Genomic DNA, 26,546 nt, shown 5'->3' with positions numbered 1-26,546 from the left:
CGTAAAACACAAAGCAAAAAAAAACAACAAACAAACAAGAGGGCCATAATGGCCCTATATCGCTCACCTGTGTAGAGTTGTTTGCTTGAATAAATTTCTTAGCTAAAGCTTTAAAAACAAGAAAATTAGGAGAGTGGGTCAAGGTAAATATTATGCAAGATTACTTTTGAAATCTGTATAAAAATATTACAGGTGGTCCAAATCATTTTGCTGTAGCTTAGAAAACAAGAAAGTAGATCAGTAGGTCACACTGATGATCACTGAAAGTCTGTTTAAAGATTGGCGTGCAAAAATATACATGTCATCCAAATTTCAAAGCTGTATCTTAAAAAAACAAGAAAGTAGGTCAGTAGGTCACATTCATGGTCACTGAAATTCAGTTTTAAGATCGGTGTGCAGAACTGTACATGTCATCCAAATTTCATGGCTGTATCTTAAAAAACAAGAAAGTAGGTCAGTAGGTCAAGGTTACAGTCAAGTGACTCCTAATTACTTGAGGTCATAAGGTAATTATAATAAAACAGTCTAGGAAATATGATCAGATAATTTTTGAAGTATTCTTTTCTATATAACTCATATAAAAATTATGTGACCCTCGGGGCGGGGCCTCTTTTCACCCCAGGGGCATAATTTGAACAATCTTGTTAGAGAGCCACAAGGCAATGCTACATACTGAATATCAAAAGCCTAGGCCTTGAACTTTCAGTCGAGAAGATTTCAACATTTATTGAAGGTATCCCAATCTGCAAATGTTTGATTTTTGCTTTAAGTTTGTTTTTTTTTTGTTTTTTTAATCCCCCGCTATGGCGGAGGGATTATAGGAATGGTCTGCTTCCGTCTGTCCGTCCGTCCTTCCGTGCCCGCGAAATAATGGTTAAGTGACTTCATAACGGTACTTTCTCTTTGATGTCATTCATTCCATTCTGTTTATGTGACCTTTTTCTTTTTATGTGACTGATAGAACAATAGAGAGAACAGTGGGGGTGTCACATAAATACCGTTGCGTTTGAACGTCCGTCCTTCTGTCCGTAACAAAATCATGTCCGGTCCATATCTCCTAAACCCCTTGAAGGATTTTCATGAAACTTGGGTCAAATGATCACCTCATCAAGACGATGTGCAGAACCCATGAGTCAGCCTTGTCGGTTCAAGGTCAAGGTCACAATTCAAGGTCAAAGGTTTCAGCCTCCATTTTGTGTCCGCTCTATATCTCCTAAACCCCTTGAAGGAATTTTATAAAACTTGGGTCAAATGATCACCTCATCAAGACAATGTGCAGAACCCATGAGTCAGCCATGCCGGCTCAAGGTCAAGGTCACAACTTAGGGTCAAAGGTTTTGAGCCTTCCATTTTGTGTCCGCTCTATATCTTCTAAACTCCCTGAAGGATTTTCATGAAACTTGGGTCAAATGATCACCTCATCAAGACAATGTGCAGAACACATGGGTCAGCCTTGTCGGCTCAAAGTCAAGGTCACAACTCAAGGTCAGGGCAGCGTTGTACAGAGGAAATTAGACAGTATAACTGATGATATGTCACCACTTGAATTTATGTCGTTGATAGACTATTTGACAGAGAAAGCTGAGATAATCAAAGGACTGAATGAGAAGATAGTAAACCAGTGTGATGTCGCAGAAATTGAAACTGAAATTGTAGAAAGTGAAGAGTATTCATATGACTTAGATCTCAGAATTCAGAAATTACGTGACACTTCTCGCAAGCATAGTCAAGACTTTACAAACAATAGTTCCTTGGATAATGAAGAAAACCCAGCATTACCACGTCATGCAGTTTCGAGTACTTTTTTTCAACACAAGCTTTCGAAACTGACTTTACCTACCTTTGATGGAGATCTAACAACCTGGCAAACTTTCTGGGACTCTTTTGAGTCATCGGTTCATCTAAATGCTTCGTTGTCGGATGTTCAGAAGTTCAACTATCTGAAATCTTTGCTTCAAGGTACAGCTTCACAATGTATAGACGGATTTCCTTTGACGAATACTTAAACTATTCCAAGGCAGTGAGTCTACTCAGAGAGTGTTTCGGTAAGTCTCAGAAGATTATTCATACGTACATGTAGTCTTTGTTGGAACTTGCAAAACCTGACAACAGTGTGGTGAGTTTACAATATTTTTATGATAAAATGGAAACTTTTATTAGAGGATTGGAATCCCTCGGACAATCGCAAGAATCATACGGTAATTTACTTGTACCAATAGTGTTGGAAAAATTACCTGGTGAGATCAAACGAAACATGGCACCTAAATATGGTAGTCAGAGTTGGAATTTACAAGACTTGAGATTATCTTTATCCAAAGAAATTTCTTTTCTGGAAGCAGGTGAAACACGTGAAGTGTCGGAAGCACACAAACCTACAGCGTTATTCTTTGCTGGAACCTGACCAAAGCCGAAACAACTCAGCCACAGACATAAAAACGATCATTACAAGAAAAATGACAAAAAAAGTATGCCCCTTCTGTAAAGATGAACATTCTCCAAACGAGTGCACAAAGGTCACGTCATACGAGTCGCGCATTGCTATAGTGAAAAAGGAACATCTGTGTTTTAACTGTTTACGGAAACATCAAGTATCGTCGTGCCGTTCCACAAACAGATGTCGTCACTGTCAGCGCAAACATCATTCTAGTATATGTGATAAACATTTCAAGCAATCTTCATTAAATCCCGACGCTGCAAGTTTCACAGTACCAGCTATGTCCGACGTCGTATCCCAACCCGATACAACAACTCTACCCTCAACAACTGACTCCAGACCGGATATACTACTCAAGACAGTTGTTGCCCAGTTATGTTCTTCCAGTGTTTCTGTAGAGACAAACATTCATTTTGATGAGGGAGCTCAGCGTTCCTTTATTACTGAAGTGTTGGCAGAAAAGTTACATCTTCCCCAGACCGGAAGTGAGGTAGTACATTTCGGTGATACCAGCCAGCGAGTTCGAAACATGACCAAGGGGACTATTTCTCTTATTACAGACGATAAAGAAAAAATAGACATAGAAGTGTTGTTTGTTCCAAAAATAGCCGTTCCGTTATGCAATGTGAATCAGAACATTTCATCTTTACCATATTTACGCGGTTTGAAACTTGCTCATCCAGTTACAAATGACAAAGAATTTGAGATATCGTTGCTGATTGGTGCAGATTCATATTGGAAAATTGTTCAAGATAGAGTGTTCCAAGGTAACGGTCCAACTGCGGTACAGTCAAGAATTGGATATCTTCTGTCAGGTCCGCTTCCAGTATCCACATACAAGCAACTTCCGGTTTCCACACAAGGAAGACCCATGCATCACATGCTTAACGTTCTTACGTCACCAACAGACCCCTGTGATCTTGAGAGATTTTGGAGGCTTGAGACTCTAGGAATTTCAGAAAATGAAGTCTACGTCTACTGATCAAGAGGATTACCTGTGGGATTCTATAACCTATAGCAATGGACGTTATTCAGCAAAACTACTAAAAGGATGATCATGAGACTTTACCCACTAATTATGACATAACGAGGAAACATACTGAAAATGTCATCAAGCGTCTACGTCAAGACCCACAAATCTAACAGAAATATGGAGACATTATCAAAGATCAGGAGACTAGAGGTTTTATTGAGAAGGTTGATGAAACTATCATACCACAACACCAGATAGACTACATCCCGCACCACGGAGTTAAGAAAGATTCTGCTACTACACCGATACGCATAGTATATGACTGTAGTTGTCGTCAGTCACATGGCCAGCCCAGTCTTAATGATTGTCTAAAATCGACCCCTCCTGAACTCAATGACATTACCCACATCTTGATGCGTTTCCGGTTACACAAATATGCCTTATCTTCCGACATAGAAAAAGCCTTTCTCCAGATACAATTAGCAGAAGAAGACAGAGATGTCATGAGGTTTTTATGGCTGAGCGATCCCAATGATCCCGACAGTACTTTGACCACATACAGGTTCAAGGCAGTTCTTTTCGGCGCAACATGTTCCCCATTTATTCTAAATTCGACACTCTTGAAACATCTAGAAAGCCACAGTGATGTATGGGTCAGTAACATTTTGAAACGAGACTTGTATGTAGACAACATCCTGTCAAGTTTTGAAGATGAGAACCAGACGCTTGCTTACTTCCAGGATGCGCGCGTTCTGCTGTCGTCTGCTAACTTCAATCTATGCTCATGGAATTCTAACAGCCAACGTCTACGAAACTTAGCCGCAACAAACAATGTTTTAGACACAGACAATATCACAAAGATACTTGGTATGCGATGGAATGCAGAAACAGATATGCTGATGTTTCAAACAACACATATACCAATCAGAGCCATTACAACAAAACGTGAAATTTTACGACAAACGTCAAAATTATATGATCCGCTAGGTCTGCTTAGTCCGGTTACAGTAAATGCTAAAATTATGTTACAACACATTTGGGAAGAGAAATTCGACTGGGATATTCAGTTACCAGCTGACATATAACATAGATGGGAAAACCTTGTGAATGACTTGAATACCATATCAACAACCAAATACAGACGATGTTACTTTGAAATCCCTGCCGCTGACGAGAAATCTCAGAAAGGAGCAGACACTTTACCCCTCACCCTACATGTTTTCGTAGACGCAAGCCAGTCTTCATATAGTGCTGCAGCATACCTCTGCAAGGGACAACAATCATCACTTATCATGTCGAAGAATCGTGTAGCACCACTTAAGAAACTTACGTTACCACGACTAGAACTAATGGCAGCTACAGTTGGTGCTTGATTAGCGAACCACATACAGAAGACACTTCAGCACACAGATGTTTACTTCTGGTCAGATAGCCAAATCGTTTTATACTGGTTGGAAACAGCTAAACGCTTACCACGATTTGTCCAAAACAGAGTTAATGAAGTGAAAGAACTTACAAAGAACAGCAAATGGAAATACTGCCCCACCAACTCAAACCCCGCTGATCTACTTACCCGTGGAATTACAGCTAAGCAATATGCAGAGAACGAAAGTTGCCTGAATGGACCACCGTGGATCAACGACCCTTCAAATTGGCCTACATGGAGTACGAATGAAGCTTCAGTACTCACAACTTTGCACGACACTTTCGGTGCTAATCCCACGACTATACCTATGGAACCAGCGTTTACCTCCGGCATTCATCAAGTTATTAATATCAACAGATTGAGCACATACCAGAAGCTTTACGTGTAACAGCATACGTCATGAGATTTATACATAACTGTAGACATTCTAGCAGACGACTTGAACCCTGGTCCTACAGTGAACTTACACACGCAGAGAGAACATGGCTTTTAAACTGTCAAACCATTACTTACCAGGAAGAAATCATCAACACGAGATCCAGTAAATCACGCTCAGAACTTGTCAAGCAACTAAGATTATTCATCGACAATGATGGTGGAGTCCACTGTGGAGGTAGAATTCACAACGCGCCACTGGCCGAGAGTTCGAAATTTCCTTACCTGTTAGCACCAGATTGCCACCAGAGAGTGTTACATGCGGGCGTTGATTCTACTATCATTTACATTCGCCAGAAGTTCTGGATCCCAGCTATTCTTCAATGTGTAAAGACAATCATTCGAAAATGTGTCATGTGCAGAAAGGTAACTGGGAAGTCATATGCATTCCCTGATCCACCTCCCTTACCCAGATGTAGAGTAGAAGATACAGTACCCTTCACAGTAACAAGTGTCGACTTCACAGGCGCACTGTACGTCAGAAGTAAGAATGAAACTGAAGAAAAGGCATATATTTGTTTATTTACATGTGCATCCACACGAGCGGTTCACTTAGAAGTCGTCCGAGATTTATCCGAAGAATCCTTTCTTCAAGCTTTTAGGAGATTCACCAGCCGGAAATCTCTACCACACGTCATGATCTCCGACAACGCTTCAACATTCGTGGCTGCTTCTAACCATATAAGACGTCTGTTCGAGTCGCGGAAAGTACAAGATGCCCTTACCAGTCAAGGTACCACGTGGAAGTTCATACCCAAGCGCGCTCCATGGTTTGGCGGCTGGTGGGAGAGATTAATCAGGCTCACCAAGACAGCAGTGAAGAAGACTCTTGGTCATTCTTACGTTAACTTCGACATGCTACAGACGGTAGTTACCGAAATAGAAGCTGTTTTGCATGACCGGCCACTAACATACGTCTCTTCCGGTATGAATCCAGAACCACTCACACCAGCACATCTTCTATATGGCAGACACATTATAACATTACCATATCACGACCCTAAAGATGAAACAGTCCCAAGTTCAATCCTTGGTGAACACCGTAACATTAATAAACAAGCCAAGATCCAGATATTTTAAATGAAGCTTGTTCTTTTTATAAAAATATGTATTCTAAAAATGTTTTAGAAAAGTTGTATGATATAGAAAATGACTTAAAAGATATTACTGTAAAGAAGTTGTCTAGAGAAGAAGCAGATAGTTTAGAAGGTCTATTAACTTATAGTGAAATGCTCAACACCCTGAAAAAAATGAAAAATGATAAGTCTCCAGGTTCAGATGGATTTACTGTAGAATTTTTAAAAGTTTTTTGGATGAAACTTGGTCATTTTGTTGTAAGATCTATTAATTATGCATTTACTATTGGTTCCCTATCTGTTACTCAGAAACAAGGAATAATAACATGTATCCCAAAAGAAAATAAACCCAGAGATTTTTTAAAAAACCTCAGACCTCTTACATTGTTAAATGTTATCTATAAGTTAGCCTCTGGATCTATTGCAAATAGACTGAAGTCTGTATTACCAAAACTAATAAATCATGACCAGACTGGTTTTTTACAGGGTAGATACATAGGAGAAAATATTAGGCTACTGTATGATATAATGAAAATAAAAGAAGAAAGAAAGATTCCTGGACTATTAATTACAGTAGATTATGAGAAAGCATTTGATACATTATCCTTTAATTTCATTGAAAAGCTTTCAATTTTTTTAATTTTGGAACCACATTCAAGGAATGGCTTAGATTGTTTCTACATAATACTATGACTTCAGTACAACTTAATGGATTCCTATCAGATTTCTTCAAAGTAGAACGAGGCTGCTGCCAAGGAGATCCAATTAGTCCTTATATTTTTATATTGTGTGCCGAAATAATTGCTATTAAAATAAGAAATTCTGAGAAAATAAAAGGTATAACTATTGATGAAGTTGAGTATAAAATATCTCAATTTGCTGATGATTCTTCACTCTTGTTGGATGGCTCGGAAGAGTCTTTACGTGCTACCCTAGATATGCTACATGAATTTTCATTTTATTCTGGTCTAAAAGTTAATTTGAGAAGACTAATGTTATTTGGATAGGTGCAATGAAATACAGTACCCGATCTATAAAGACAAAGTTACAAACTATCTTGGGGTACTACAAGGTTTAAAGTACTTGGTATTATTTTTGATGTAGATCTTGATAATAGATAATGCTTAATTTCAATGATTAGTTAGAAAATGTTAAAAGGATGATATCCTACTGGAACAGAAGATTACTTACTCCTATTGGAAAAATTACTGTTGTAAAATCATTGTTAGTTCCTCTCTTTACAAATTTGTTTATAATTTTGCCAACACCACCTAAAATATTTATGGATAATTAAACAAATTGTTATATGACTTTGTATGGAATGGCCCATATAAAATAAAGTGCTCTGTTGTTGTCAAAAATTATGAAGAAGGAGGGCTAAAAATGGTGGATATTTATAAATATGAACATAGTATGAAAATGTCATGGATAAGAAAAGCTTTTAATGGAACTGGAAAGTGTTATGTGTTGTTAAAATCAATATTTGACTTACATAGAATTGTTAATCTTGGAAATTTGTATTGCGAAAATATAATGAAAAGGTTAGGAAACAAATTCTGGTGTGATGTGTTAAGAAGTTTTATCTCTTATATGGATAAGATGCCTGTTGAAACTGTAGATGAACTTCTTGCAATGCCATTATTTTATAACAGCTGTTTTAAAATTGGTAACAAAGGTGTATTTGATAAAAGTATGTTTGATAGAGGTTTTAGATTTGTTAAAGATTTAATATCAGACACAGGTGAATTTGTAGATATATCTTACTTAGAACAGTGTATTGGTAAAAGGTTAAATTTTGAATTTTATGAAGGTTTAAAAAGTACTATAAAATCCTATTTAAGAACATGTAATATTAGAAAAAGTGGTAATTGTAGTTGCTATGGACCGGTTGTTTCTTGTTATGTTTCAAAAGTTTTATTTTCAAATATGGCAAATAAGCATGTGTATAATGTACTGATTGCAAACAATGATATACCTACTAGTCAAGTTAAATGGAACCAATGTTTTAATAATATTGAATGGAAGTATGCCTATAAATCTGTATTTCTCATGACAAGAGATTCTTACATTCAGTGGTTACAATTACGAATACTCCACAGAATTATTGGTACTAAGTCTTTATTATATCATATGAATATTGTAACTGATAATATTTGTACATTTTGTAAAGAAGAGGAAGAAACAATTATACATCTGTTCTGGTCTTGTACTTGTATTCAAAATTTATTGCAAGAAGTGAAAAATGTTTTATTGAATAATGGAATAACTGTTCAAATAAGAGCAGAAAACTTTATTATAGGAAATTGTGAAAAAAAAATTAAAAAATTTTACGTTTTGTTCTTACAAATTAAGAAATATATTTTCGCTTGTAAAAGAAAAGAGATTGTAGAAAGTTTTTATGGTTTAAAAGGTTATTTGAATTGTGCCTGGCAAGTATACAGAAGCACCAATATAAAAGAAATAGAAAGAGATAACTGGGCAGTTGTACAGCTTTTTATTGTCAGTCCACATACTTAATCAACATTTAATATTATAATCTGTTGCCATTAGATTAGTAAATTGTTTTTCAATTATTTAGAATAATCAATACAGCTTAATCATTTCTTCTTTCTATGTACTTCTTTTGTGTGTTTCAATAACCTGATAGTACTTATTAAAGAGGTTTCTTTTTCCTTTTAAAGTAAAGTTGAACTACGTTTTTTCTAGAAAAAGACATGTACATGTTAATCTTTGAATGTTATATATGTTAAAAGTAGGAGAAATCTTTGAATGTTATATGTAATATGTGAATATTTTAATGTTGTATATGTTACATATTGAAATATAAATGTAAATTTTGTGATGAATAAACGGGCCTTAAACGTGGTTCCAAAAAAAGAAAAAAAGATCCAGATAAAACTGATAAACAACTTCCGGAAACGATGGAGACACGAATATCTTACCGCTATCCGAGAGCAACATCGTACATCAGGGCGGAACAAACAATCCATAGCGGTAGGCGACGTTGTACAAGTTCATGATGAAGTTCCACGTGCACAATGGAAGTTGCCAGTCATAGAAGAACTCGTGCCCGGTAGAGATGGACTGGTTCGGTCAGCGAAAATTAGAACAGACAATGGTACTACTAATAGACCAATAGTAAAACTCTACCCTTTGGAAGTTACAGAACTGTAGATGTGATATACATCATTTGTGAAAAATGACACTGATACGATGTGAGAATGTTTCAATATAGTTGATTTAGACTACTTTAATATGATGGATTATTCTGTTAGTTTTAATAGGTTCTTGTGAAATAACGCGTATAAATCATAGTGACTTTAACTGGTATTTACATGATGCTAATACCTGAAATTATGGACTTTCGCATTTTTTAGTTTGCATGTAATATCAGAGACTTTACATTTGTTAACTTAAGCATTTAATAATTATTTTCCTAGCTAAGACTTACAGTTTACACATTACATGAGCATTATCTAACATTTCGCACCCCCCCCCCCCCCCCCCCAGTATGTCCGCGAGCTAGATACGTTCAAAATATTGTAGTGTTAATTACGTTAATATGCACGTTACGTCTTACCGCGTTTATGACGTCAACGTCACTTCCGACGTTATGATATGTTGTTATTGTTATGTATGCTATCAAGAGATTTAGAATACAGATACAAACTGACACAACGCATTTTATTGTTTCTTTGCTGGATCTTACTTACACCTGCATATACTATGTTTGTATGCTGGACAATGTTTATGAGAACTTACAGTAAGATATAAGCAAAAGTAACAAAGTTATGACAGAAAAACAAAGGTTGCCGAAAAACTTTAACCTTAAAAATAACCTAAGTATAAGACCTTGGTGACCTTGAGCTTGGATAAAATGGGCCCAGTCCCTGTACATACTTTGTATACTGGACAATGTTTATGTAAAGTTACAGTAAGATATAAGCAATAGTAACAAAGATATGACAGAAAAACAAAGGTTGCCGAAAAACTTTAACCTTAAAATTAACTCAAGTATAACACCTTGGTGACCTTGACCTTGGGTATAATGGGCTCAACCCCTACACATACTTTGTTTGTATACTGGACAATGTTTATGTGAAGTTACAGTAAGATATAAGCAATAGTAACAAAGATATGACAGAAAAACAAAAATTGCCAAAAAACTGTAACCAAAAAGGTTCACGCCGACGCCGACACCGGGGCGAGTAGTATAGCCCCCCTATTCTCCGAATAGTGGAGCTAAAAAAAGGAAAGTAAGGAAAAAAAAAATTGGTCCCAGTAGGGCTTGAACCTACGCCCTCCTAAGAATTGCAGTAAAAGTAGGTTTGTGGTAGGAATAGAATACTCTTCAAAAAGGAGGTTCTGTATTAGTGATCTAATACCTTAACTAAGAACTTAATCAAGTAATTAGAGTTATGGGGGTCACTAGTGATTTAAAAGCTAGGGTTTTATTTTCATGTCAACTGCTTTAGCCTTTTCCAGTCCAACTAATTGTACACTGGTCGACATATTCACTAGTAGGTTACTTATGGGGGATTCTGACCCAACACAAAATTATTTCAGAATCAGCCCAGGACGTCAAATCATTTTGACCTATCACTGAAAGGATACCTCTTGATCAATCTGACTAAAGTACATCTCCTATTACGCTACGCATAGGATCTGAAAACGACCTATTCATTGCCTCGTTCTGACGGCCCTTTCACTAGCCAATCAGAGCCTAGCTTACAACATCTTGCAAATCTACCTGTAGCATTGACTTTTGATATTTACAATTCTTATGTCGTAATGTATCAGATAGCCGGTTAGCTCAGTCGGTAGGCCACTTGCTTTGTAAGCGAGAGGTCCCGGGTTCGAGTCATGGAATAACTGCATATTTTTCTTACTCTTTGACAATCGAACAAGTCGTCTGATTGGATAACATAAAAATAGCAATAATGGAAATCCAAAATATACAGAAGACGAATGTGAATGGGTCGTTCTCAGATCTTTGTTTAGAAGATCAAGTACTTTAGTCAGATTGCCTCTAGATTATTTAAATTTGCTGCTTGGGCCTAAAAAAAAAATTCTTTGTTTCTGGTAACATGCTCAAAAAAATTAGGATAGGTAGGTCGGAAATTTTTTTTATTAAGGGAGACTTTTCAGAAATTATTTTTTTGTCAAAAAATGATTACAGATAAGGGGGTCATGCCTCTAGAACATCAGTAAGTTGATTTCTAACATCACTGGCCATGTTTAAAACATAAAAAGTGCAGTTTTGCATCTTTTTGTTAAAAAGTTGAAAAAAATATTCTCTAAGGTCATAAAAACGTTTAGGGTCGGGCCAAATATAAAGGGTAGGTCCGGATACCGGAAACAAACAATTTTTTTTTTACGCCTTAGAATATTTGCAAATGATTAATGTGTTGGTATATGCATGTCTAAATACTTTCTGTCTGTACATTCTGTTTAATTCTGAATTTTTAATGCGCCAAACATTATTACCTCTACGCCATTTGTCTTTTTAAAGGCATTTCTTGTTTCTATTTAGTTCAGTATTGTCAGTCATATTCAGGCTATTGAAGAATTTTTAATGCGCCAAACATTATTACCTCTACGCCATTTGGCTTTTTAAAGGCATTTCTTGTTTCTATTTAGTTCAGTATTGTCAGTCATATTCAGGCTATTGAACAAGTTTATGATATTTACATTAAATTTATACGTGTAGATGCGTATGTAATAAGAAGGTCATTATCTTTGCATCGGGAAATATGCACTCGTTCTTCAGTGGAAGAATATTACGCTCCTAAAATCGCGCAGTTTTTCCACTGAAGAACTCATGCATTTTTCCCGATACAAAGCTAATAACCTATAAATATATGTCAGGCGATATTACAATTTTAACATTTGTTAATAATGCACAGACAGACAGACAAGCTTGAAAACAGACTGGTTCATTAGCATTTAATTCAAGAAGGCAAGTTAATGTTTGTAACATATGCTTTCCAAAGAATAATGAAATCAGTTGTTAGCTCACCTGTCACATAGTGACAAGGTGAGCTTTTGTGATCACCCTTCGTCCGTCTTCCGTCGTCAGTCCGTGCATGCGTCAACAATTTCTTGTCTGCACGATAGTGGTTTCATTTATGATTTTATTTTAACCAAACTTGCACACAACTTGTATCACCATAAGATCACGGTTCCTTTCTTGAACTGGTCAGATCCCATTATGGGTTCCAGAGTTATGGCCCCTGAAAGGGCCAAAATTAGCTATTTTGACCTTGTCTGCATAATAGCAGCTTTATTTATGATTTGATTTTTACCAAACTTGCACACAACTTGTATCACCATAAGATCTTGGTTCCTTTCTTGAACTGGCCAGATTCCATTATGGGTTCCAGAGTTATGGCCCCTGAAAGGGCCAGAATTAGCTATTTTGACCTTGTCTGCACAATAGCAGCTTCATTTATGATTTTATTTTAACCAAACTTGCACACAACTTGTATCACCATAAGATCTCGGTTCCTTTCTTGAACTGGCCAGATCCCATTATGGGTTCCAGAGTTATGGCCCCTGAAAGGGCCAAAATTAGCTATCTTGACCTTGTCTGCACAATAGCAGCTTTATTTATAACTTGATTTTTACCAAACTGGCACACAACTTTTATCACCATAAGATCTTGGTTCCTTTCTTGGACTGGCCAGATTCCAATAAGGGTTCCAGAGTTATGGCCCCTGAAAGGGCCAGAATTAGCTATTTTGACCTTGCCTGCACAATAGCAGCTTCATTTTTGATTTTATTTTAACCAAACTTGCACACAACTTGTATCACCATAAGATCTTGGTTCCTTTCTTCAACTGGCGAAGTTCCATTATGGGTTCCAGAGTTATGGGCCCTGAAAGGGCCAGAAATAGCTATTTTGACCTTGTCTGCACAATAGCAGCTTCATTTATGATTTGAATTTAATCAAACTTGCACAAAACTTGTGTCACCATAAGATCTCGGTTCCTTTTTTAAACCGGCCAGATCCCATAATGGTTTCCAGAGTTATGGGCCCTGAAAGGGCCAGGGTTCCAGAGTTATGGCCCCTGAAAGGGCCAAAATTAGCTATTATGACCTTGTCTGCACAATAGCAGCTTCATTTATGACTTGATTTTAACCAAACTTGCACAGAATTTGTATCGCCAAAAGATATTGGTTCCTTTGTTGAACTGGCCAGATTCCATCATGGGTTGCAGAGTTATGGCCCCTTAAAGGTCCAAAATTGGCTATTTTGGCTTTTGCAGCCATATAGAGACTTCATTTATGGTTTTATTTGATACAAACTTCTAAAATATGTTCAACAATAAATCTTGGATTTCATGACAAATCAGATCCAATCGTAGTTCCAGAGTTATTTTATATCTGATTACCTCCTCTGATTGTAATCAAAATGGATTTATATCAGTAAGTACTTATAGGACTTATTTGAAATTTCACTATTGTTATTAGTTGGACTGAGACAATCAGGGTCGATAACTATGGACTGATTTTATGTCAAATTACCTCCCTTTATTAATCCCCAGCCGTGGCGGAGGGATTATAGGAATGGTCTGCGTCCGTCCTTCCCTCCGTCCTTCTGTCCGTAACAAAATCGTGTCCGGTCCATATCTCCTAAACTGGGTCAAATGATCACCTCATCAAGACGATGTGCAGAACCCATGAGTCAGCCTTGTCGGTTCAAGGTCAAGGTCACAACTCAAGGTCAAAGGTTTGAGCCTGCCATTTTGTGTCCGCTCTATATCTCCTAAACCCCTTGAAGGAATTTTATAAAACTTGGGTCAAGTGATCACCTCATCAAGACGATGTGCAGAAGCCATGAGTCAGCCATGCCGGCTCAAGGTCAAGGTCACAACTCGAGGTCAAAGGTTTGAGTCTTCCATTTTGTGTCCGCTCTATAGCTCTTAAACCCCTTGAAGGAATTTTATAAAACTTTGGTCAAATGACCACCTCATCAAGACGATGTGCAGAATCCATGAGTCAGTCATGCTGGCTCAAGGTCAAGGTCACAACTTAGGGTCAAAGGTTTGAGCCTTCCATTTTGTGTCCGCTCTATATCTCCCAAACCCCTTGAAGGATTTTCATCAAACTTGGGTCAAACAATAATCTCATCAAGGCGATGTGCAGAACTTATGAGTCAGCCATGTCGGCTCAAGGTCAAGGTCACAACTGAAGGTCAAAGGTTTGAGCCTTCCATTTTGTGTCCGCTCTATATCTCCTAAACCCCTTGAAGGAATTTTATAAACTTGGGTCAAATGATTACCTCATCAGAACGATGTGCAGAAATTATGAGTCAACCATGCCAGCTCAAGGTCAAGGTCACAACTAAGGGTTGAAGGTTTGAGCCTTCCATTTGGTGTCCACTCTGTAGATCTCCTAAACCCCTTGAAGGATTTTCATCAAACTTGGGTCAACTGATCACCTCATCAAGAACTCATGAGTCAGCCATGTCAACTCAAGGTCAAGGTCACAACTGAAGGTCAAAGGTTTCAGCTCTGTATCTCCTTAACCCCTTGAAGGATTTTCATGAAACTTGGGTCAAATGATCACCTCATCAAGACGTTGTGCAGAATTCATGAGTCAGCCATGTCAGTTCAAGGTCAAGGTCACAGCTAAAATCAAAGGTTTACCCTTTCACTATCCATAGCAGTGGCGGGGGATTTAGCTGTCTTTCAGACTGCCTTGTTTCAAATCAAAATGGGTATATCTCCATAACTAATGAAGATACTGACCTGAAATTTCATTTATGTCAACAGATTTATTTGGCAAATCCTTCTTTTGTTCACTTACAATATTTTTTTTTAATTACTTCCATTTTACTTTACTATAAATAGCTTATTTTTAGTAACTTTTTTATTATTGGCCGTAGGGAAAAACCGAGACCACTTTTCTGTGGTACAACATGGATGGTACCTCCAAATTTTAGGTGTACTTTGACATATCTGGACCTTGTAAGAATTTTTTTTTTCTTTTTGGTTAAATTCCGTTTGTTGTTCCTGTCCTTTGGACTTAGATATTTTTTTTGAGGGCCTTCTTGTCCTCAAGTACAATGATAACAGGTGAGTGATATAGTGCCATCATGGCCCTCTTGTTTTATTTTTCATCAAGTGTCGTGATAAAGAAATAATAAAAATTAAAGTTTGCAGGTATAATTGCACATGTTCTGGCTTAACTTCAGGACTAAGCGTGTACTGCTCTCCACATGTATAAAGATCAATTAAGTTTCCATTCATTTCAAATGAAACTTGGGATACATTATCAACATCATGTTCATGATCATGTTGATAATTTCATATTAGATAAACATTTTCTATCAGGAGTTCTTTGTCCAAATATTAATCTTTAAATTTAATACACATTGCCTTCTTTTACCTCAATTATAATTGAGCCGTGCCATGAGAAAACCAGCATAGTGTGTTTTTGACCAGCATGGATCCATGCTGTTTGCTAACAGTTTCTCTAATTGCAATTATAGCTTTTGAAAGTGAACAGCATAGATCTAGACCAGACTGCGTGGATGTGCAGGCTGGTCTGGATCCATTTCAGGTCGCAGACGCACTATGTTGGTTTTCACATGGTACGGCTCATATTACAACTGTGTCTGTATCTTGTTTACTGAACTCTATCATTTTAGGTCACATTCAAATAAAACTAGTTATTCTATCTATCTATTCAGTCGCAAACGTTCATTTGCAACAAGTGACCGTACAATATATTACGATATTTGGACGCATGTGCATACAAAAAATCCTGTATTGTCTGTATTTGGATGGTTCAACAGTCCCATGTTAAACATAAAGCCCGACACAGATGAGGTAGGTGCTCTATGTACAGAGTTTGAAATCAGGATTTAATTAATATGCTTTTTTATGCCCCCGAAGGGAGGCATATAGTTTTTGAACCGTCTGTCAGTCTGTCTGTCTGTCGGTCCGTCCGCAATTTTCGTGTCCAGTCCATATCTTTGTCATCGATGGATGGATTTTCAAATAACTTGGCATGAATGTGTACCACAGTAAGACGACGTGTCACGCGCAAGACCCAGGTCCGTAGCTTAAAGGTCAAGGTCACACTTAGACGTTAAAGGATAGTGCATTGATGGGCGTGTCCGGCCCATATCTTTGTCATCGATGGATGGATTTTCAAATAACTTGGCATGAATGTGTACCACAGTGAGATGACATGTTGCGCGCAAGACCCAGGTCCGTAGCTTAAAGGTCAAGGTCACACTTAGACGTTAAAGGATAGTGCATTGATGGGCGTGTCTGGTCCATATCTTTGTCATCGATGGATATATTTTCAAATAACTAGGCATGAATGTGTACCACAGTAAGATGACATGTCGCGCCAAGACCCAGATCCGTAGCTCAAAGGTCAAGGTCACACTTAGACGTTAAAGGATAGTGCATTGATGGGCGTGTCCGGTCCATATCTTTGTCATCGATGAATGGATTTTCAAATAACTTGGCATAAATGTGTACCACAGTAAGACAACATGTCACGCGCAAGACCCAGGTCCGTAGCTCAAAGGTCAAGGTCACACTTAGACGTTAATGGATAGTGCATTGATGGGCGTGTCCGGCCCATATCTTTGTCATCGATGGATGGATTTTCAGATAACTTGGCATGAATGTGTACCACAGTAAGACGACGTGTCGTGCGCAAGACCCAGGTTCATAGCTCAAAGGTCAAGATCACACTTAGACGTTAAAGGATAGTGCATTGATGGGCGTGTCCGGTCCATATCTTTGTCATCGATGGATGGATTTTCATATAACTTGGCATGAATGTGTACCACAGTAAGACGACGTGTCACACGCAAGACCCAGGTCCGTAGCTCAAAGGTCAAGGTCACACTAAGACGTTAAAGGTCATTTTTCATGATAGTGCATTGATGGGCATGTCCAGTCCATATCTTTGTCATTCATGCATGGATTTTAAAATAACTATGCATGAATGTGTGACACAGTAAGACGACGTGTGGCGCGCAAGACCCAGCTCCGTAGGTCAAAGGTCCTAAACTCTAACATCGGCCATAACTATTCATTCAAAGTGCCATCGGGGGCATGTGTCATCCTATGGAGACAGCTCTTGTTTTTTGTTTTTTTTGTACAACACACAAAAACAATTCAAGTGATGACAGTGCTATCTGATTAAGATATTAACACATTCAGTAATAATCAAAAACCTAAAAAATACAGTAAAAAACATCATCAGATGTTGGAATATTTGAAAAGTGGGTAAAAGAAGCTGTTCGGACGAAACTAAGAAATTGGAAGATATCAGCCGTGACTGTCTGAATAGCTACCTCAGAAGTTTTTATTTCACTGTTAAGAAACAAAATGGAGAAGATTATGAATGGCAGCCAATGGGCGGTCAGCATCCAAAGCATGTCCGCTCTCTAATTCTGTTTTCATCGGATCTTCACCAAACTTGCTGACGATGATTGTGGGCATAACATCTCGGCCAGTTTCGATAACCAGCCAAATTGTACCAGGCACTCTTGGATTATGGTCCTTGAATTACTCGAAAAACGGGGAATTTAGCCTTGTCCGCTCTCTTAAATTGAACAGTTTTCATCCAATCTTCACCAAACTTGCTGGCAATGTTTGTGAGCATAATACCTCAGCCAAGTATTATAAACCACCCAAATCGCCAAATGGTTGTTGTAGGGAGGTTGCACAATATAATTGTTTTAATACTGATGCGCAGAAAAACAACATTCAATGAATTACGTATATTATGTATGAAGTGAAATAAATATAGAATAAAAAGGTTATTTAAGGCCTAACATTTTTAGTTCGACTATTCAAAGAATAGGGGAGCTATCCTACTTGCCCTGGCGTCGGCTTGAGTGTCAGCATCGGCGTTAGCGTCAGCGTGAGCGTGAGCGTCACACAAATGTTAAAGTTTGCGTACCACCCCAAATATTTTCAAAGTCCATTGAGATATTGCTTTCATATTTTGCATACTTGTTCAACATCTTGACCTCAGTCTGTAAAAAGGAGGAGGCAACTCTATCAAGCATTTTGACTGAATTATGGCCCCTTTTCGACTTAGAATAAATGTTAAAGTTTGCGTACCACCCCAGATATTTTCAAAGTCCATTGAGATATTGCTTTCATATTTTGCATACTTGTTTACCATCATGACCCCAGTCTGTAAAAAGGAGGAGGCAACTCTATCAAGCATTTTGACTGAATTATGGCCCCCTTTTGACTTAGAATATGCTTATTGTAATGTTAAAGTTTTACTCATTGCTTTTATTATACTGTCAAGCACTGAGAATAGTCGAGCGCGCTGACCACTGACAGCTCTTGTTCTGTATAATATATATTTGCACTCGTACCAAGCTGGGAAAATACAGAAAAGGCAGGAATACAATATTCAGTGAAACATTTTTAATTTAAACTAAGATAAGATAGATACAGAATAAAAAGAACAAATAAAAAAAAACGAGCCCGTCTAATATGGTTTTCTCAGCTGGGTACGAGTCCAAATATATCTCCGTATTGTACAGAACAATGTTAAATAACCTAATAATACATGTCATCAACATCAACAAGACAAGTGGATATGGTTATATTTTTTCGCTTTCACCTCTGATTTGGTTTTTCATTAGTTATGACCCTTTTTGGGCTTTGCAATACTACAACTACACTTGAACTTTGTGTACTCAGATAACTCTTACTGTTTCCATCCAATCCAAGTGAAACTTATTATAAATCATCAGCATTAGCTGGACATGTGCATATTGTCAGGAGATTCACATCAAATTTTTAATTTTTAGCTCGACTGTTCAAAGAATAAGTAGAGCTATCCTACTCACCACGGCTTTGGCGTCGGCGTCGGCATTGGCGTCGGCGTCACACCTTGGGTTAAGTTTTTCGTACCAGTCCACATTTTGACAAAGTCTTTTGAGATAAAGCTTTGAAACTTTCAACACTTGTTTACCATCATCATGGCCAGTTATAGGCAAGAGCACATAACTCCATCAAGGATTTTGGCTGAATTATGGCCCCTTTTGACTTAGAAATCATGGTTAAGTTTTTCGTACCAGTTCATATTTTGACAAAGTCTTTTGAGATAAAGCTTTGGAACTTTCAACACTTGTTTACCATCACCATGTCCAGTTATAGGCAAGAGCACATAACTCCATCAAGGATTTTGGCTGAATTATGGCCCTTTTTGACTTAGAAATCTGGGTTAATATTTCGTACCAGTCCACATCTTGACAAAGTCTTTTGAGATAAAGCTTTGAAACTTTCAGCACTTGTTTACCATCACCATGTCCAGTTATAGGCAAGAGCACATAACTCCATCAAGGATTTTGACTGAATTATGGCCCCTTTTGACTTAGAAATCATGGTTAAGTTTTTCGTACTAGTTCATATTTTGACAAAGTCTTTTGAGATAAAGCTTTGAAACTTTCAACACTTGGTTACCATCACCATGTCCAGTTATAGGCAAGAGTACATAACTCCATCAAGGATTTTGGCTGAATTATGGCCCTTTTTGACTGAGAAATCTGGGTTAATATTTCGTACCAGTTCATATTTTGACAAAGTCTTTTGAGATAAAGCTTTGAAACTTTCATCACCTGTTTACCATCACCATGTCCAGTTATAGGCAAGAGTACATAACTCCATCAAGGATTTTGGCTGAATTATGGCCCTTTTTGACTGAGAAATCTTGGTTAAGTTTTTCGTACCAGTTCATATTTTTTGTAAAGTGTTTGACATATGGCTTTGAAACTTTTATCAATAGTTTAGTATAATAGTCTCTATCTGTAGGAAAGAGAACATAACTCTGTCATCTGTTTTGGCTGAATTATGGCCCATTTTGGACTTTGAAATTGGTTCTGTTTCCATACAAGTCCATGTTTTGCCAAAACTTTTTGACATATGGCTTTTAAACTTTGAACACTTGTTTATCATTATGATTTCCATCTGTAGGCAAGAGTACATCACTATTTTGACTGAATTATGGCCCTTTTTGGACTTTGAAATTGGCTCATATATTGCCATTTAGTGCAAGACTTATCGAAATCAAAGTAATACAGGAACATTGTTTGTCTAATCTATTTATTTCTTTTGTCTGAATATCCGTGGAAATATTTTGACACCATTCTTCAATCAATTCTTCGAATAGTCGAGCGCGCTGTCATCAGACAGCTCTTGTTGAGAAACTGCTGCTTTTGTTTGAACTTTCATAATATTATTTCTAATAAATGTATCAAGCATTTTCAGTTGGCATGTATCAAACAATGTTAACATTAACTGTATGACTGTTTGGAGGCTCATAATTTTTGAATAACCTTTGTCCAATCTTGTCTTCACTTGGCTTAAATATTCTGTGCTGAGTCATGGCTAGGTAAAATTGCTTATCCTTAAATGATTTAAAGTTGTGCTTTTTTGAAATTTCTCGCAAAATCAAAACATGTACATACTTTTTATTGTTCTATACGATGTTTTTGTTCTTATGCCGGACATTGCATATCCTTTAACCTGAGTTCAGTGAAGTGGTAATTACTTTTACCAAAATTAGAATTTTCTTTATGCCCTTTTGCTGTGTCATTTCAGTTTAAATGTTACATCTTTGTCTGAATTACGAGGGGTGTCCAAGAAGTTCACGGCATTGTTAAATAACAGTAAACTTTAATAATACTGGTTATTTTAAGGAAAGAAATCAGCAGGACATTATATTTAATATTTGGAAACATAAATGTATAGGAATAAAAAGATTACAATAAATATGAATCCATAAATCGATGGGTAGAAATCACTTTTCATGCAACACCTGGTCCACATAGGACGTCGATGACATTAACAAAATGTTACATTGTAAGTTCCCTGTTAACTTTTTCATCATAATCCCCGCTGGTGTTTACACATTTCTGGTGTCTGCTGATCCATTTGTGGAATGTTTTCCTGTACCACCCTTTGTCAAGAGTAGAAACAATTCTCTTTGTGGTTTGCATCAGGTCAGAGGTTGACTGGAAGCGTTGACTACGTAACTGGGCTTTGATTTCTGGAAAGGTATGGAAGTCCACGGGGGCCAGATCAGGACTGTAGAGCAATTGCGGGGTTGCCACTTACCTTGAAAAGTCAGGGAAAAATGATTTTTTTAAGGTCAGTGAATTGTCAGGGAAATCTAGATAATGGTCAGTGAAAAATGAAATTTTAGAAAAGTCAGGGAAAAATGAAATTCTGGGTCGATGTTTAAAATGTTCAGCGGCTAGTGCAGTCTTCAAGTAGTATTTATAAGTATTTCCAAACACATTTTGGTGTAATTGTTTATAAACATAATTTAAAATGTGTTTGAATAAATTTCATTTTTATGTTAACTTTAGATTTGATGACTGAAAGGCTTTGCAACCCTTGCCTGGATTGGAAAGTGTGGATTGGATAGCTGTAGGGGAGGAGGAGCCTGAAAGAAAATGGTGGTATTGGTCAGTGAAAAGTATGGTTTAGTCAGTGAAAAGTCAGGGAATTTCATTTTCACGAATAAGTGGCAACCCTGAATTGATTTAACAACTTGGATCCGAGGACACTGATCTCAAGCTTTCCTTAATGTCGGAAGGGTTATGGATCTTTTCATCAGCTTTAGAGTTTCTGCTGGCGACATCTTAAGGCCTATGCACATTTTCACGACACTCCATAACTCAACGTTACATATGGACGTCATGTTAAGCTTTTGTTGTTTCCTAACAGCAATATTACTAAAGTTACAGTGAAATTTGAATTGAAACAGCTTTTATGTTGAAATTTTCAGAAAATTAAGTTGTTGACTGCTGTAAACTTCATTTCAATTGCAGAAAATTTATTAGCCTTACAGTGAAAGCAACTGACGACATTTTAACAAAAACATGCTTTTATTAATGCCCGCTCTGGTTAAGGAGAGGTCAGTTGCTATGGATACTGATATATCGAAAGCAAGAGAAATATTGAAATTTCGTTAATAATCGCCAAACCATACTTAGTTTAAAATATATACTCCAACCATATTTCAAGCAGATTGGTGTTTGCGATTGTGAACAAGGACATTATTCCACGAACTTCTAGGACACCCCTCGTAGATTGGTCTGCAGACAAAAGAACTAGAGAAGTTGAAGTATCATTTTGAATAATTAATTGCATGTTTGTCTTTAACTTGTTTTCAGACGATAGAGAACAGTGACAATAATACCTTATCAGGACTGCACTTTACATCAATCTTGCAAAGCAGCTTTGATTGCTATAATTAAATTGTTCAAATGCCAGAACTTTTTAACTAAAGTGTATTGATTTAATGAAACATTAAAAGTTATTATCCCTCTTCTAAAGGTGGAAATGGAACTGGTGTCTGTCCAAGATTTGTGCAAATGTTTGTCTGTATGTTACAGTCTTGTCCAGAGCGTATCTTCAAAACCATAAAAGGGATTACAAAAGACATTGATAGGAAGTGCAAGGTACAAAAAACCTAAGTATACTTCGCTTACATTTTGAATTACAGGTTCTTTTCCTCTCATTGTGAGAATATAACCTAATCCCCTGGAGTTGGGAATTTTTGCATCTTTTTGGCCAAAATTGGGAAAACTTGTACTATTGAAAGCAAGACATATTAAAACATATATGAGCACAGTGAATGTTCTTTTATGTTTAATGAATCTGACACTCAGCATGGTCATTGGCTTTTCATGTTTTTGAAATAATCAACAATGCTTGTTATCTATGCTTGCGAAAGCATCTGGTGACATTGTTTGTGAACACATATTCATGCATTGATATCTAATATATATTTTTCATCAAATGTAACAAGTTTTCTTAACTTCTATTCTGGCACCCATTCCTGGGGAGAGAGGTTCAGTTAATCATTCTCATATACGTTTTATGTTTCTATGAAATTAATGCCTGTTTCAACAGTATTTCAGTTATTTGAGACGAGCAGATCACCTAACCATCGTTCCTGGGAAGCATTTGATAATATTACCTGTTTAAATAAAAGGTAAATTGACGTTACGTTTTCTGTTGTTGTTTTTTTTTTAATTATGCCCTCCTTCGAAGAAGGAGGGGTATATTGTTTTGCAGATGTCGGTCGGTCGGTCGGTCAGAATGTAGACCAATCCGTTTCCGGATGATAACTCAAGAACTCTTGGGCCTAGGATCATGAAAGTTAATAGGGAGGTTGGTCATCACCAGCAGATGACCCCTATTGGTTTTGAGGTCTGTATGTCAAAGGTCAAGGCCACAATGACCCTGAATAGTAGAACGGTTTCCGGATGATAACTCAAGAACACTTGGGCCTAGAATCATGAAAGCTGATAGGGAGGTTGGTCATGACCAGCAGATGACCTCTATTGATTTTGAGGTCAGTATGTCAAAGGTCAAGGTCACAGTGACCCTGAACAGTTAAACCGTTTCTGGATGATAACTCAAGAACACTTAGGCCTAGGGTCACAAAGTTTGATAGGGAGATTGGTCATGACCAGCAGATGACCCCTATTGATTTTGAGGTCAGTATGTCAAAGGTCAAGGTCACAGTGGCCAGGAACAGTAAAATGGTTTCCGGGCAATAACTCAAGAACTCTTGGGCCTAGTGTCAGGAAAATTGATAGTTAGGTTGGCCATGACCAGCAGATGACCCCTATTGATATTGAGATCATTAGGTCAAAGGTCAAGGTCACATTGGCCAGGAACATTTAAACAGTTTCTGATCTTCTTGTCCGAAACCATAGGGCCTAGGGCTTTGATATTTGGTATGTAGCACAATCTAATGGTCCTCTACCAAGATTTTTCAGATTATTTCCCTGGGATCAAATATGGCCCCACCCTGGGGGGTCACATGGTTTATATAGACTTATATAGAAAAAAACTTTGAAAAACCTCTTGTCCAAAAGCACAGGGCCTAGGGCTTTGATATTTTGTATATGACATCATCTAGTGGTCCTCTACTAAGATTGTTCAAATCATTCCCTTAGGGTCAAATATGGCTTCGCCCTGGGGGTCACATAGTTTACATAGACTTATATAGGGAAAAACATTGAAAATCTTCTTGTACAAACCACAAAGACTATGGCCTTGATATTTTGTAATGTAGCATCATCTAGTGGTTCTCTACCAAGTTTGTTCAAATTATCCTTCTAGGGTCAAATATGGCCCCGCCCAGGGGTCATATGGTTCATATAGACTTATATAGGGAAAAACTTAGAATCTTCATGTCCATAACTTACATCATTCAAATTTGGACCATATGTAAAGTTTTGAGTGGCAAGATGAACCTTGACATGAGTTGACCTTGATCTTGACCTAGTGACCTACTTTCTCATTTTTGTAGCTACAACCTTCAAATTTGGACCACATGCATAGGTTTGTGTACTGAAAAAAACTTTGATCTTCTTATTGACCTAGTGACCTACTTCACATTTTTGAAGGTACAGGCCTCAAATTTGGACCACATGTATAGTTTTTTGTTCCCAAATAAATTTTGACCTTGATTTTGACCTAGTGACCTACTTTATCATTTCTCAAGCTACAGCCTTCAAATTTGAACCACAAGCATAGTTTTGTGTACTGAAATGAACTTTGATCTTGAGATTGACCTAGTGACCTACTTTGACATTTCTGAAGGTACAGGCTTCAAATGCTGCATATTTTTGTTCAAATAAAATTTGACCTTGATTTTGACCTAGTGACCTCTTTCACATTTCTCAAGCTACAGCCTTCAAATTTGAACCACATGCATAGTTTTGTGTACCAAAATGAACTTTGATCTTGAGATTGACCTAGTGACCTACTTTCACATTTCTGAAGCCACAGGCTTTAAATTTGGACCGCATGCATATTTTTGTGTTCTGAATTGAAATTTGACATTGATTTTTACCTATTACCTACTTTCACATTTCTCAAGCTACAGCCTCCAGATTTGAAGCACATGCATAGTTCTGTCTACCGAAATGAACTTTGACCTTGAAATTGATCTAGTGACCTACTTTCACATTTCTCAAGCCACAGCTTTCAAATTGGACCACATACACATTGTTTTATATCAAAATGAAATTTGACCTTAATTTTGACCTTGAGCTAGTCTTGAAATTTGGAACATTCAAAAATGGCTCAGTGGATGGTGCCAAGATCACTCTGTAATCTCTTGTTAGGTGAGTAGGTTAGAGGTCAAGGTCAGATTAAACCAGAATGGTAGAACTTTTGTTTACATTGAGCATATAATTTCTGTTCCTTGTGCTTACTTAATGCATCAAGGGGGACATTTCGTGTTCGACGAGCTCTTGTTTACGTGTTATGTTCGGTATATTCTTGTCTGGGCTATAACTCTTCCATCCAAAAAGGGATTTTGAAATAACTTTGCATAGATGTTCACCATAATGAGACGACATGTCACGCGCAAGACCCAGACCCCTAGCTCCAAGGTCAAGGTCACTCTTAGAGGTCAAGTATTAACATGGTCTATTTCATGTCCGGTCTATAACTATGCCATCCATGAAGGGATTTTGAAATAACTTGGCATAAATGTTCCTCATAATGAGATGACATGTCATGCACAAGTTCCAGATGCCTAGCTCCAAGGTCAAGGTCACACTTAGAGGTCAAAGATTAACAGGGTCTGTTTCTTGTCAGGTCCATAACTCTGCCATTGATGAAGGGATTTTGAAATTACTTGGCGTAAATATTCCCTATAATGAGATGAGATGTCATGCTTAAGACCCAGACCCCTAGCTCCAAGGTCAAGATCACACTTGAAAGTCTAAGGTGTTTCTTGTCTGGTCCATAACTCTGCTATTTATCAAGGGATTTGAAAATAATTTGAAACAAATGTTAACTATATTGAGAAGGTGTGTCATGCTTATGACCTGGGCCACTTAGATCAAGGTCAAGACAACGAAATGATGTGTGATCTTTTTGTGCATACAACTGTAGCATTCTGGGGCATACTTCGGGGGCATTTGTCACCAATAGTGTAAGCTCTTGTTTAGACTTTAATTGGGAATTTCTTGCTTGAAATTGGGAAAAAATACTTTTTTTTTTATTTTTTATTGGAAACATGAAGAAATACCGGCCAGAAAAAAAAACACCCTGAATTATCTTCCTTGATTTGATTTACTTGTAAAACCTTTGTCAAGAACATAACTCTAAAACTATTTAAGTGATTTTTCTAAAAACTTAACAGAGTGACACAGGATACTTTTGG

The 26,546-nt window shown here is 37.3% G+C and overlaps 4 protein-coding genes across 6 annotated transcripts in view; all 4 read left to right on the top strand.

Annotated features, from left to right (window-relative positions):
- Positions 1-1,532: 1,532 nt before the first annotated feature.
- On the top strand, positions 1,533-2,006 carry LOC128555852 (uncharacterized). The gene has a single exon (XM_053539614.1). The coding sequence runs from the start codon at positions 1,533-1,535 to the stop codon at positions 2,004-2,006; it is 474 nt and encodes a 157-aa protein (XP_053395589.1).
- Positions 2,007-2,453: 447 nt separating this feature from the next.
- Positions 2,454-3,416, top strand: LOC128555851 (uncharacterized). The gene has a single exon (XM_053539613.1). The coding sequence runs from the start codon at positions 2,454-2,456 to the stop codon at positions 3,414-3,416; it is 963 nt and encodes a 320-aa protein (XP_053395588.1).
- Positions 3,417-4,699: 1,283 nt separating this feature from the next.
- On the top strand, positions 4,700-6,348 carry LOC128555850 (uncharacterized). Its single transcript, XM_053539612.1, has 2 exons — positions 4,700-4,768; positions 5,191-6,348. Exons 1-2 carry the CDS (start codon positions 4,700-4,702, stop codon positions 6,346-6,348), a joined length of 1,227 nt encoding a protein of 408 aa, XP_053395587.1.
- Positions 6,349-23,266: 16,918 nt separating this feature from the next.
- LOC128555512 (SCY1-like protein 2) overlaps positions 23,267-26,546 on the top strand; it is a 503,011-nt gene continuing 499,731 nt past the window's right edge. For all 3 annotated transcript variants that reach the window (XM_053537940.1, XM_053537941.1, XM_053537939.1), the window contains exon 1: positions 23,267-23,348. The gene's annotated coding sequence lies outside the window, so the exon portion shown is untranslated. The remainder of the gene's footprint in view (positions 23,349-26,546) is intronic.

This window comes from Mercenaria mercenaria, chromosome 3, assembly GCF_021730395.1.
Source record: "Mercenaria mercenaria strain notata chromosome 3, MADL_Memer_1, whole genome shotgun sequence".
Lineage (NCBI taxonomy): Eukaryota > Metazoa > Mollusca > Bivalvia > Venerida > Veneridae > Mercenaria > Mercenaria mercenaria.
The sequence above is the reverse complement of the archived record's forward strand: the minus strand, read 5'-3'. Positions and strand labels throughout refer to the sequence as shown.